The sequence below is a fragment of the Rhamphochromis sp. 'chilingali' genome (assembly GCF_963969265.1).
Source record: "Rhamphochromis sp. 'chilingali' genome assembly, chromosome: 4".
Taxonomy (NCBI): domain Eukaryota; kingdom Metazoa; phylum Chordata; class Actinopteri; order Cichliformes; family Cichlidae; genus Rhamphochromis; species Rhamphochromis sp. 'chilingali'.
The window spans coordinates 4,544,617-4,558,650 of record NC_137948.1 but is presented as its reverse complement, the minus strand read 5'-3'; the positions used below and the strand labels follow the sequence as shown (position 1 = coordinate 4,558,650).

At 40.8% G+C, this 14,034-nt stretch overlaps 1 protein-coding gene across 2 annotated transcripts; it reads right to left on the bottom strand.

Moving 5' to 3' along the window:
• Positions 1-8,880: 8,880 nt before the first annotated feature.
• Positions 8,881-13,611, bottom strand: LOC308395927 (neuronal pentraxin-1-like). 2 transcript variants are annotated; one of them, XM_080880978.1, is made up of 5 exons: positions 13,079-13,611; positions 12,514-12,718; positions 11,558-11,799; positions 11,032-11,211; positions 8,881-10,158 (listed from the first exon to the last, which is right to left on the bottom strand). In XM_080880978.1, exons 1-5 carry the CDS (start codon positions 13,508-13,510, stop codon positions 9,937-9,939), a joined length of 1,281 nt encoding a protein of 426 aa, XP_080737104.1. In that variant the 5' UTR covers positions 13,511-13,611; the 3' UTR covers positions 8,881-9,936. The 2 variants fall into 2 exon arrangements, with proteins under 2 accessions (XP_080737104.1, XP_080737103.1); XM_080880977.1 differs by having other exon boundaries at positions 12,514-12,721; positions 13,079-13,607.
• Between the last annotated feature and the right edge of the window lie 423 nt (positions 13,612-14,034).

The window sequence follows — 14,034 nt, the reverse complement described above, 5'->3', positions numbered from 1 at the left end:
GACTCCTGGCGGCAATGACTCCTCCCCTTCACCTTCCCAGTATTCCTTCATCTTCCTCTTTCACATCCTGTTGTCTTGCGTCACGCATACATATTTCATTGAGGATTCAGTGAGGAGTAAGTGCCAATAGGTTGGGGCCAAGCGCATTAATAAATAATATAAGATTTGAAGCATCGCAGGAAGTTACTGCAGCGGCTTTTGCTTTTCTCACTGCCTGAAGTGAAACTTTACACCACGGTTAATAACCATTATTTTAAATTGTAGTTAAAAAGAAACATATTTACATTTCTGAATAATTGAATGAAATTGATCATGAGTTCTTGAAAATACAAGCAACTTAAAGGCCCAGTAACCAGGAAGTGCCCGGGAATCACCTGGGAAAAACCGTTCACGAACAGAGAGAGGAAATACCTTAGAGCTCCAAGCTCGAGGTGAGAGCCTCCATCTGCGGAGAGGTGGGTTATAACTCAGCAGGGTTCCACATCAAACGCACACTTCAAAAAGCTTCTGCATCTCGGAGAAGAAGCCTGAATTGTCAGGACTGTCCAGACTTGTTTGGGATGCAGACAAGCTCGCAGAGATTCTGAATCTCAAAGAAGGTTTTGTTTCACTTTCAGAAATTGCTTTTGTATTATTAAATGAGAGAGAAAGCTACCCCCCAGGCAGCTGGATCATTGTGCAAATACTTAGTCAGTTTGATAGAAAAGGGTTCAACTAAAGCTGTGAGATTAGATAAATTACAAATTACTAAAAGCAACCTCACTGAGTCTGTGTGCAGCTTCCATCCCGCACACAGACTGATCCTCCTGATGGTCCTGACGCCTCACGTTGAACCACATTTAAACCTAAACTGAACATTTCTTTTCACGTGCTTTTGAATGGTTTTCTCTGCTCAGCCCTTCTGTCTTTATATACTTTTCTTCTTTTATTACTCTTTGGCCTTCCTCTTTTTGCCGTGCCTGGCAGCTCTGTCTTCATATCTATCACCTCCTGTGCTCTCTTACTGTAGCTGCCTTAGCCGCCCCACTCCTATAACCATTTTTCTAGGAATTGCAGATTTTCCAGTCTCAGCTAAAAAGTTATTTTTTCCACTGTGTACATTTATTTTAGTACTGACTTCCGTGTGTTGACAGAAAGCTCAGAGTTATTGCTTGTATGACTTCTGCCGAATGTGTATGCAGTAAGTGCTGCTGTTTTTTCAGCTCTTCGCCATTTGCAGGAGCGCTCTCTTCTTCGTTTCTCTTTCTCCCCCTGTTTCTAAATGTGAAAATCTTTAACAATCCCACTGTCTTTCTTCCTCCTGCTGAATTTAATTCCTTCTTTCCAGAGCATACCTCTACCTCTACAGGTTCTCTTCAACCTGCTCCTAGATGACCCGTTTTTTAAATAAACATTATAGTCCACAGACTCCTACCTGAGCTCATCCGTCATTGTAAACATGAAAGGGCTCAGCTCTTTGTGTGATGCCAGGCTCCCCTCAAACCTTTCTGTTGTTAGTGTTATAACTATGCTAAAACTTTTAATTGTGTTTACTTTATTTCATTAGATTTTTGTTATTAATCCCTTAATTGTGTTTTTAATATTTTAATGCATACTTTATTTCAGATACATTTGAAGTGGGTCCTGAGAAAAAAAAGTTCCATTTGTGTCCTGACTCCGAGTTCCTCTGTGCATTATTAATAAGTCAGGTTCATTTAGCTGATCGGTATAATTTTATTTATGAAAATGCACTGTGAAGAATTCAATTTGCACGTAGGTTCTCTATAAATCTAGGTCACAAAGTTAGGTAATAATGCACAACCTCTCAGGTGATGTAATTCTTTGTGCAATGAATAAGCAATTTCAGATAAATCTCTGACTTTTAGGAGCTCCTAAATCTGGCTCTTTCGCCCCACTTCTAAAGTTTTACACAATCTGTTTGTTAGCATTAGCATTACACTTCAAAGATTGTGATGAGAGGTTTAAGGAAATAATAAGTGTAGCACTGCGATGCAGTCTCTTCTTCAACGATAATGCATGAGAATGCATTAATGAAGTCTACTGATGCAACTGAGGCCAATTATTTTGCAACGAATAGAGTCTTGAAATCAAATCCAGCATAACTCACAGCACAACTTCAAAGGGAAGAATAATATTGTGCCATAGCTGCTTGACATATCAACAGACAGCTGTTTGCTCAACTTAAGAGATGCTAATGTGTCGATACTGTAGGCAGAAAATACATTATTGCAATTTTAAATATGCTGTAAATGTTATTGTGCAAAGCTAGAATACATAAAGGTATATCACTGTATACCACCTTCAGCTCCTTTTCAGTCCAGTGCTCAGCTTATTTCACAGCTGCTGTTCTGGGCCAAAGAAGCCCGGTGAGATTTGTGTGATAATCAGATTTTATATAAAGAGGGATTACGCCTCACTTGTCCGAAATGACTGGCTAAGAAAGGGAGGCATGGATCCACCTTGATCCCAGGCTGCCCAGGAAGCCTCATTATCCTCCCGCCATCCTTCCTGGAAGCCTCTGCTGATCAGTAAATGCCACAAGTTTCACTCCCCGCTGTCACCTGGAGCTCTCACCATGGGAGGAGAAGGGAGAAGGAAAAAAAGAGCAGAGGAGGAAGATGAAGCTCTCTTTCTCTGTTTTTTTTTAAGAGGAAAGATTGATGTTGGCAGTTCACTTTCAAGCATCTGCTCTGAGTTAAATCCCTTTGACCGTTTCAAGTCCTTTAGCTCGACATGAAACGGATCCACTGGCAGAAATAAACAGGTTGTCAATAGTCCAAGGCCTCATTATGTGCTGATATTTGACACTCTCTCAGCAGACATTCTTCTCAGTGTTATTTGTTGAGCATGGCACAACCAAAAGTCTCATTACATGGTGCTGCTTTGTCGCCCAAAGTTAACAACAGTAAATGCTGCAGCTCTGAACTGAAGCATTATTCCTGTCTTCCCTCTGCCACCAGGGACTGCTTATGAATTAATGAGATGTCAGCAAAGATGTCACGTCTTTATCCACTCAATCTCTCTCTCCAACAACAAAAAAAGAAAAACCCAGAGGAATTAATATGACCTAGGCTCATGAATCTTGTCTGTCTTGGGTGGCTTGACTCTTGGGGGGGGGGGCTTCACCTTAATAATACTTCTGTTTTGTTATGACAGTTTGGAGTAAAAGTGGAACACACTTATTTTGCTGTCAGAATTATAAAATATATTCGATTTTTGATTTTCATATTGTTAGGTTTCATTCTGTGCTTTATTATCAGTTTTAGCCACATTTTTATGTAGGTTGATTTACTAGTCATGGTTTAGGATAAGCCACGTATGAGAAGACTCTCTCTGGATCAGTACTTAGGCCTCAGTCATGCAGGTCTAAGACTGGTGACCCCCTGGTAATGACTGCACACTAGGGAATAATGTGTACTAACTGTCCAGTAAGCAGGTGGTTGCAGGTGGAGATTGCAAAGTAAAATTGTTCACAAAGAGGGATATGCTGCTGCACTGAAACGTCTGTGCCATTTTTGGGGGTCGCTAATATATTGTTGCAGTCACTCATAGTTGATCCATGCATGGTAGATTTTGCAAACACCAGTCATTGTGAATCGTGCAGCACATTTTCAGGTTTTTCTGACAGTGAGTAGTTGGCAAGAGAAAAGTTCATTTTTGTGTTTGCAGAAAAGTTGATGTCTTCCATGCAAACTACTGGCAACCCCAACAATGACCTAATGTGCTAATGACCACAGCAATCACAATGGGGTTTTTGGTACAGCACCTTCTTTGCTACCAGTTTTGCACAGCGAAGTTGGGAACCTCTAGCGTCAACTCACCATTTTTTTTCCCAGTGACTGGTAGTTGCCAGAGGGTCATTGACCAGTTTCTAGGCCTGTAAGTAAATAATGGATAGAGAAAATGTTGTAGGTTGCTTTCAATGCAAAATAGGTAGAAAGGGGTAAAAAAAAAAAAAAAAGTACAGCATCACTTAAAAAGTAACACAATTAGCTGTTCGGCGAAAATGCTGCTACGTGGCTAAAAGTCTTGATAAAAAGTTTGTCTAAATAAATAGCATGTGATGTCTGAAAACAAGTAGGACATCTTCTCCTTACATAAAGTACAAACATCTTTTAAAAAAGAGCATCTTACATTGGTTTGCATTGCCAGCTGAGGAGGTGTCCTAGAATATGTGCTTTGCAAGCATAACATCATGTAATATGCTGTACCTTAGAAGCAGAAAATTGCTAACGACCTTCCAAAAGTATCTGTGTACTTATTGTCCTTCAGCCTGTAGCTGCTTATGTCAAGGCTTTACAGAGCAATTACATTATAATCAATTGACGCAAAGGCGAGTGTAACTCCTGCTGTTACGTCATGTCGAGTTATCAGTCGAGATTGCTCACGTAAGAGGTGGCTTTGTGTCTTATGTATACAAAGTGCAACATCATCCTTTAGTCTGCGCTGATCTGTTTTTGTCTGTCCACTTTAAATTCTGCACAAAGCACAAAATGCTATTGCACTGCAGCAATATATTCAGTAAAGGCTTATCAGCATTACCCCGGCAGGGTATTAGGTGTGTGTAGTAAACAGACCTAGTGATTATGACTATGTGCTCTTTGATGGGTGTGTAGTGGCGCCAAATGTGAGGTGGGCTTTTGTGGCTCTGTGAGAGCCAGTATTTCCTCAGGTAGCTGTAGGATAATTTGTGGTATATCATAATAGGGGGGTTGTTTTATATTGTAGAAGGGCTGAATTCTCTTGACTTCAATGTACAAAACTATAATTTGATGAGTAGTTTGGGATCCATCTACGGAGTGATAGAGGAAATACTTTTGTGCCCTGTATATGTTTATGTGTGTTCCTGTTTAGACATCTTTGTGGGGACAAAAAATGTGAATGTTATTATACTTGTGGGGACCACAAGTGTGGTTTTAGTGTCAGGGTTACAATTAGGTTATGGTTAGGTTTAGGCTAAGGTAGGCAAGGTAAGGTAAGCAGCTAAGAAAAGCATTATGTCAATTAGATGTCCTCACTAAGATATCAAAACGAGAATGTGTGTGTGTGTGTGTGTGTGTGTGTGTGTGTGTGTGTGTGTGTGTGTGTGTGTGTGTGTGTGTGTGTGTGTGTGTGTGTGTGTGTGTGTGTGTGTGTTTTACAGGAATTTGCTTTGTATTAGTGTCTTGTCATCCTTGTCAAAGGCTCTTGACCCTGGTTGCTGCCTGCTGAGCATCATGGGAGATTAAAGTTAGGCGCAAAATTTCTCTTTGCTAAAAAGAAAAAAAATCCATTGCAAGTTCAAAGTTTTTCACAAAAATCTATTGAGCAGAAATGCCTGTTAGGACAACTTTGTTTTTACCAAATGATATTTAAGTCAAGGCATAATGAATTTATTCATAAGCTAATTAACGAGTGAAACAAAACACAGTGTGTTAACTAGAAAAGGAAACACTTTTAAATTAAAAACACACGTTCAAGTAAAACAAAATGATTAAAATTCTTAAAAAATTTCATGTTTACAGTGAAAAAAAATAAAGGAGTTCAGGTGCTGGTTGAATTTGAAGCTCAGAAATGCTTGAACTGTTTAAAAAAGTCTGAACAGTGTTGATATATCTGTAGGTGATTTGTCAGTTTGTGCAAACAATAAAAGGAGCTGCAGTGTCAGTTGTACTTCAGGCGGCAGACATTGCTGAAATGTTAGCTGAATATGAATCCAGCTCTAAAACTTGACTTTTAAAAGTTTAGCTTCAGTGTGTGAGCCAGTGCCGGCAGGTGAAATGTCAGTTTATGTGTGAAGAATAAAGAAATTCCAGTGAGTGATGACAGTAGAGTAACTGTCATTCAAAGAGGATTAAAGCAGCAGAGATGTCAGGTGAGCTATGAATAAAAAAAATAAAAGAATTTTGAAGTGTGTTCACTGTAAGTGTTGAAATATCAGTCAGTTGTGTATCTAAAACGTGACAGCACTTGAATGAATCTAAGAGTAAGATCGGTGTGAAAGGAACTTGACGGAATCACTGAGCCGGTTTTATAGTCCTGCAAATGCGTAAATGATTCCACTATTCCATGTTTTTAACATGTTCCTGTGCTCTTCCCCAAGACCCTGATCCTTGTGAGCTGGAGCAGAGCAGGGAGAACAGCAAAGGAAATTCAAAGGTCAAAAAACACAGTGTCAGTATTGCCCGTCTGCCTGGCAAAGGAGCTCCGTGCAGGCAGACGGGCAGTCACTGGACTGGAGTGGACAGCGAGCAAAACCAGCTTTAAGAAGCATTTACGGTTCCCCAAATGTGTCCACGTCCACTCTTTTATGGCTCTTGATCTGTATGACATCAGGCTACTTTTGCATCTGAAGCTCAGATGCATTTCAGCAGGATCTGCTCGTACTCAAAAGTCTGTCCACATTAAAACATCACATATCTCTCCGTTCACTAATTATTGTTGTTTTGTAGACGTTAGTCTTGTTTTCGTCTTAGGTTCTTTTCCTTCATGTGTCCTTTGTAATTGTGTGTAGTGTTAGAGTTCATCCCGCGGTGACAGAACTTTAGTTTTCTCATTTTGGGGTTTCACTTCATGCTTTTGTTTCACTGGTTTGTGATTTCCTTCCCCGCCCTCATTACCTTCTCCTGTTGCTGAGCACTTTCACCTGTGTCTTGTTAACCAACTGTTTCTCGTTCCTAATCGGTTCCCTTGTGGATACCCAGCCCCGTTTTCCCTGCTGTCTTTGTCTGTTGTGGTTTCTATTGTATGTCAAATCTCTCTCATGTTCCTCACAATTGCTTTGGCCTCCCGTTTGGATTTCTTTTTAAATTCTGTCAGTTCATTAAATATCAGATCGTCTTTAGTCCTTCTGGTTCTGCTGCGCCAGAAAAAGACAATACAGATGCTAACTCAGCTTATTAATGTCTACCCTAAAAGTCAGTGTTTATACTAACTCATTTTATATTTTAGGAGTAAAAACGACCCACCACTGAAGAAACAACACACCGGTGTTGGCAGCATTGCTCCCTGAGGGATAATAGAAAAATAATAAGACCTGTACCTTTTTTATGTTTTTACTGGAGGGAACAAATGCAAATGTTCTAAAGATTATAGGTCTATTTTTCTATGCCTGTAGCTGAACTTTACATTTTTGTTTGAATTTGTAGAATAGCCAGATGAATTTTTAGTGCGCTGTAGCTGAACTATCAAATGCTCAAAGCATCTGACAGGTAAGTGACATTTCAAAAATGAGTTGAAATCCCCACAAGCACCAGTTTATTGCTGTCAATAAAGGCCTAAAATGCCAAAGAATTATTTAAATATAATTAAAGCACTGAGAGAGGATTGTTTAATCATATCTATTTGCAGCCTGGCTATCAAAGTTTACATCATTAGCTAAATGTATGGAACAAAGATTCAGAAACTTCAAACTGGAAATGAGCTTGTGTTGTAACTCAAGCCCCAGATTAACAGAGTGGTTACTTACATGTGACCATATGTACATCCTGTCAAATTATAACGAAAAGCAACCAAACATAGGCTAAAGTGACACTGACTGGTTGTGTTTGGTGGAGAAATTTTGGAATATGTGGGAATATTTTTGAGGTGAAATCCCATTAGAAATCCAAAGTTATCGACTGGTTGTAGCTATTCCTGCCTGTGTTATAGGAGAACACAATCGTAACACGAATGCTCCTAATGAAACGTTTCTTTTGAAACCCCAAAAGCTGTTAGCTTTATTTTAGAGGCAAACCTCACAAACCAAATGTTACAGACTGAATGAGACAAACAATTTCACTCGAATCCTTCACACCCAGGAAGTGTGAAAATCCTGTGACGGAAGAATTTTTAATGCAGGTTGTACTTTGTGCTTTAAACTATTTAATTCTGATCTTGATTGAGAGGAGTGATTTTTTTTTTCCTTTGTGTCTTTTATTCTGGTTTTCACTTTAATATGAAAAATAGTAAAATGTCAACAACAAAAAATATACTGTTCCTTTATTTAGCTAAGCTGATGTCCTCATGGGAGTTTTAAAAGACTCCACTTTAATGTGAGACTAAAAGTAATGTAAGCAACTGATGACCACTCAGAGTGGTCTGAAGAACATTCACTCCAAGGTCAAGCCAAAGATGTAATGAATAATTATTGTGGAAAACAGAATGAAAAGCCTAAAGCTGTTTTGTTTTTCTCCCTCCAATAATGCTCTAGTCAAGTTTTGGTTCATTCTTTTTAGCTTCTTTAGATTAAAATGCAGTATAATTAATCAACAAATTGTACCCCAGCAGAAATTATTCAGCACCACATGGCATGATGAATAGTTAAGGCCCTGATAAGATTTCTTAATTAAGAAAATACTTGGTGAGAAACAAATACAACAGCTGCCCACACTGAAGAATATTTCTCAAATGTCTTTGAGTAAAATTCCCCAGGATGATCTACCTGTGGTTGGACAAATTGCTTTCACGGTTTGATGCTTGAGCTTCAGATTAAGTGTCTGATTTAAATCCAGGAAGCATTAACGACGACACTGTATCACTGGAAATAGTTGGTGCCATAATAACAGGTAATCTGAGTTAACTGACAAAGAACGTTTAAAGTTAAAAGTTTGAGTTCAGGCTGAATTTATTTGAACTGTTATGACAAGACACTTTCCCCCCTCTGACTGCCGTAGTGCAGGCGCTGCACCTCACACCACAAATAATAAACCTGGCAATAAGGGCTTATTTTCTTATCCAGTCACCTTAATCTGCACTGCACTCCATGCAGTTTCTTTTTGTTTTCTGCTTTGTGGCCGTCACTATCGCTTCCTTTTTCACCTATCTGGTTTAAAAAAAAACTCCACTTACTGTTGTTTGTTACTATAGAAATGTTCACATAAAGCCAGGAATGCACTCTGACATTAAGTATCACAATTTTATTACAAAAATTAAATTCTTCATCTCTCAGTTTTGCCATGCTTGGAGCATATAACAATACAGTAAAAAACCCAGACCCGGAGAAGATAGTAAAGCAGATTTCAACAATGCTTTCACAGCACTCTCTCATTCATGCTGTTACTATACAGTTACTGTAACATTCCTAATACAGAGTAGTACAAACACCTGCCAAAACACGTCATGTCAGATAACAAACTGTAATTAAATCACGTTTACCAGAAGAACAAGAAACTCAACCCAGCTCAGAGGGGAAAAGAAAAAGAAAAAACAGAAACCAGTAAACATTGAATTTGCAACTGAAAACATACCGAATGTGCTGAATATTTGTACCAGCCCAAGGCACCCAGGCTTCTAGCAATGTTGGCAAGTTAACGACATTCTTACAGAAACACTTGAAGCGAACGATGATTACAAATCGACTTGTACCACAGTTTGACTTTGCAGTGTCCTTCAACGTACCCTCCTCTCCTGGCATTCCTCTTCATCAGTCACAGTGCAAGTTCCGGAGGGGCGGGGCAAAGTGGAGGAGGAGGGAGGGTGGCAGGGAGGCATGGGAGGAAGGGAGGGGTCACGGGGAGCTGTACCGCATCAGACATCACTTTACAGCGCCAAACACTGACAAGAATTGGACGGACAGCGTAATCTCCCACTCTCCTGAAGGAAGGGTGGGGGCGAGAGTGGTTATGTAATTCCTCACTTGGATTGTGAATTGTCCAAACGTAAGGCGCAGATTGCCAGTTGCCAGTCCAAGACGAAATAAGCCAAACGAAAAGCTTAGATGTGCTTTCAACTGAATGTCCAAGAAAGAAAAAGGATAATAGCAATACTTTCTCACTGAGGTTTCCAAGATGAAATAGATTCTTTTTTTTTCCTCAAGATGAAAAGCGTTGTTTTGCAACATGGATACCTAAGAATGGTGGAAATCCCAGATTTAAGCTTACTTATAACTCAGATAGTCTCTAACAAACGTCAAATGAAGACAAGAACGACAAAAGCTCAGAAATACAGATAGGCCTTTCTTCAGCGGTGAGATGCAGTTCAGTTGGCTGAACGGCAAGGCTCGAAGGTCCATTTGGTCGCTCCGCCAAACACTTCGATGTTGCTCTCTGTCCAGGAGAACACATCGCCAGTCGATGCTTTGCTATTGCAGGTTGCCAAGTTATAGATCTCGGTGATAGAAAGTTTCTTATTCCAGATATTTAAGTTTGCCAGCTCACCAACAAAGGCTTGTGTGGCATCAAAGCCTCCTCCCAGCGTGTCCTGTGAAACAAAGGGATGTTAAGCATTTCACTTGGGGGTTTTCACAGGACAGTTGCAAGGTTATCCAGACTAGTTAAGGTTTATAAGATGAAAAAACTCGGGGCTTTAATTTGTACAAGAAACACACTCTTGTTTAAAGTGGGATCCTCTTTATGGAGGACAAAAAGTGCCAGGATCCAAAAAGAAAGAGAGAAAATTGATCAAATGTAATCTTGAAAATAAATAAATGTATGCCTTTAATTTATTATAACTAATGATAGTTTCAGTTTATTTGTTAGTTTGTTTCAGTTTACTTCAGACACTTATGTTAAATTATGCAAATAACGGGCTGAGGGCTTGGCAAGTTTTGCCATATAGTTGATCACTGGCAGGCTCACACACACGAGAAAACTACACTAACATTAATGAATAAAATGGGGGGAAATAAAGTTGGAAAAGGAATTAATTCAAGCTAAAGACAAAATTAAAACAAAAACAATTAAAATAGAAATATCTTTTGTCCCATTTTAGGAATTAAATTATGCCTCCTTTTCTACAAATTCTTGCCATTTTTTATCTTCCATACTCCTGAAAATACTTGATCCAGGTAGAAAGCCAAAACTGCAGCTGGATTTCATTTAAGAATATGATTGCAGTATGGAGGATACATCTTGCTTAGTTTTCTCTGTAAAATAGATCTCAAATTATGCTTCTCTATCAAAATTCATGCCTTGCACACACTGGAAAGCATTAATTGACCACCTCTGCAGTGCCCCCATGGTCTCATTTCATAAATATTGCCACTTTTAATCTTTGTTCAAATTTAATCACATAATTGGTTGAGAATTATTTCCAAACAGGTGTAGGATTAAATGTCTAAAAATTAATATCCACCTGCTCTTGTCCCAGGACCAGCACACCCTCTGGTTTGATGGGGTGGTATGGTGCCAGATTTTCCCCGCTGCCCCGCTTCACTCCGTCCTGGAAGGCCTCCCACATCCCGTCACGGGTGGTCCACGTGATGCAGAGGTGATGCCATTTTCCATCATTGATGAGGAACGGCAGTTTTGCAACCTGGAGCAAAGACATTTCGTAAGTTCCATTGTTCAATATGTCTTCCACACTTTGGTAGGACAGACTCGGCACATCGTGATGCCTTCCTGCTGAATCATTTCCCCCCATATCACATATCTCCTCGTCTTCTATAAAAAGGTTGCTTCTGTTTCAAACAGCACCTATTTTAACTCAGCCTCCTGTTGTGTTACAGAGAAGCTGTCAGGTTACCCTGACTCATCCAAGCAGAAAGTATTGCAGCTTTCCCCAACTGTAAATTACTATTTTGATGTGTTACATACACTTCCTGCAAAGGTGAGAAACGTGTGAATTCACTTTGCTTCCAGGATAATAGCTTTTTCATTACCTTGTCATTGATGAGAATCTCCATGGGGTTGTTCCCCCACTCAATCAGCACCAGTTCATTGGCCTGTCCTGGAACTGCATAGGAGAAGGGGGTGCCCACCCCAGGCGAAGCATTGGACTTGATCCACAGACACACGGTGAAGGAGTACATCTCAGGAAGGCTCTTCTTTGCTTTGGCGTACATATAGTTGGTTCTCAGGGGGAAAGTGATCTGGAACTTATCTGTTGGTCGGGTGTCTTTGCCTGTTGATGAGATTACTGTTAGTTAAAGCACTAGTAGTGAGCATTTTATTCATATGTCTAGAGATAAATTACAGGAAAGCTGAACATCCATACGCCTACATACATTTTGTAAAACTATGGTACATGACAGAGTCTTTGAAAAGCAAAAGAAGCTGAGGGCTGACTAGTTTCATACAATCTTTTCCATCATGGTTCTTTGCACCATTGCGATCCTGTGATATTTTGTGTAAGATGGCTCTGTCTCCTCCCTCTCATTCGGTCTAACATACGCACGCGCGTTTGCACGTGTTGGAATTTGAACCGACCATGGATATTTGCTCCAAAACGCGCCGGTGCGAGGCGCGCGACGCAAAGTTTCACTAATCCCCTTTGCAGAGGCTCATATACAAGCTGGATCTTCAGATTCTTTGAAAAACAAAAACTCAGCGAAGCAAAAGTGCAAACAGAGCCTGAGATATGCAAAGCAATGCAGCTCCCCTCACCACTCTCTCATATCTGTGCGCAATGTGATGGTTGCGGTAAAAAGGTTTCACATTGCCGCTGCTACCTGTTTGGGGTGGGGAGTTTTCTAAGGGACGTTACGTCCTTGAGCGTGAAACACAATTAAATTACATCTAATCAGCTTTTAAATTGCCGTGGTTCGTTTTACTGCCGTGAAAGCAACACGGGGTCGAGCAGCTTTAAAGTCCCGTGCCCGTTGAAATCCAAACGCACCTTTCTCCAGGTCTGTTATCCGGTGGTGCAGAGAGGTGAGCGTGGACTCCACTCTGTTCCGCTGCTCGGTGTCATTCCTCGGTCCGGATTTGGTCTCCTCTAACGTGTTGACCCGGGACAGAACTTGCTTCTCCATGTCATCTATCTTGTTTTGCAGCAGGTCTTTCAGGCTGTTTGCTTGCACGGTGTTATTCCCCCGGCTGTACTGCTGCATCGGACAGAATGAGACAGAGAGGGGGTTAAAGAAGTGACAGGGAAGACTTCTTTTTCTTTAAAGTCCCTGGAAGCTGTTTACTCTACTCACTGCCAAGCGCAGAGCTTTATCTTAAACGTGCTATTCGCTTGATTTTATAGGCTGCGGAACATTTCACTTTACACGGAGCTTCTCTCCAACAAACAGATAAATATGTTAGAAAACACATGTGGCCCCAAGTACAAGCTGCAGAAAGCCGCAGCAACACACAATCAACGAGTTAAAGAATATTATCCTTTAATCTAATTAACTATGGAGGCTATTTAATTAACTTTTGATCTTGTCGGCAAATCACTCGCTCTGCTTTCCTACCTCTAGATTCTCCAGTCTCTGTTTGAGCGTCTGTAAAGTCTGTCCCAGCTGGGCCAGAGTATCCGTAGTGCCCCGAGATACATCCCCCATCGTGTTCTTCGACCCCGGCCGCCGACCGCCAGGTCCTGCGGCCGCAGGGAGGCTCTGGCTCTCGCAGCGGCTCAATTTGGATGTTAGTTCCCTGATTGTCTCCTTTTGGTTCACAATGGTCTCCTTTTGCTGCAGCACCGTCTCCCGCAGTTGTATGATAGTGCTCTTCAGGTCTTCCGCCGGGCCGCTGTTTTGCATCGTAGCTGTGCACAAGTCCATATCCTTGGGCACTGACGTGCAAATAAACTGCGTCTGTCCGAAGTCTTGCCCGAGGCTCTCCACAACAACCAGGCAGGAAAGTAGAAAAAGTTTCCACGAGAATCCCTCCATGGTTCCAGTCATGCGTCAGGGATTGAGTGTGAGAGAGAGTGGTGTCTCCGAGATTTCAGCACCACGGAGCTGTCCACTGAAGCTGTGAGACTCGCGCTGCTGTGTGCGGCTTATATAGCGGACAAACCAGCGCAGATTCACTGCATCACTGAGGGGAGGCAGCGGGTTCTGCCAAGCCCACAGAGTCCAGCCCCTTATTTAAGGTCGTATTCACTCTGTCCTAACACTTACAGTGGCAGAGAGTGCGTGTACACCACAAAGTGAGATGAGATCGGGGAAGAAGAAGAGGAGGGGATGCAAAACGTTTCACGTGAAGTCTCAATCACTTGTCTTCAGTCTACTGCTAACAAACCTTCAGAATAACGTAACGTTAAATAAAGGGTAAAACCAGTCTCCAGTTTTCTGTCACGGTTGTGATTTGATCTTAAATTGAAATGATTGAAATAACAGAAACATTATTTTCACTATTTTAACCGTTTATTGAATAAAAAAAAGGATGAAGTGATGATATGTAATGTGTAAATATCTCTAACTCT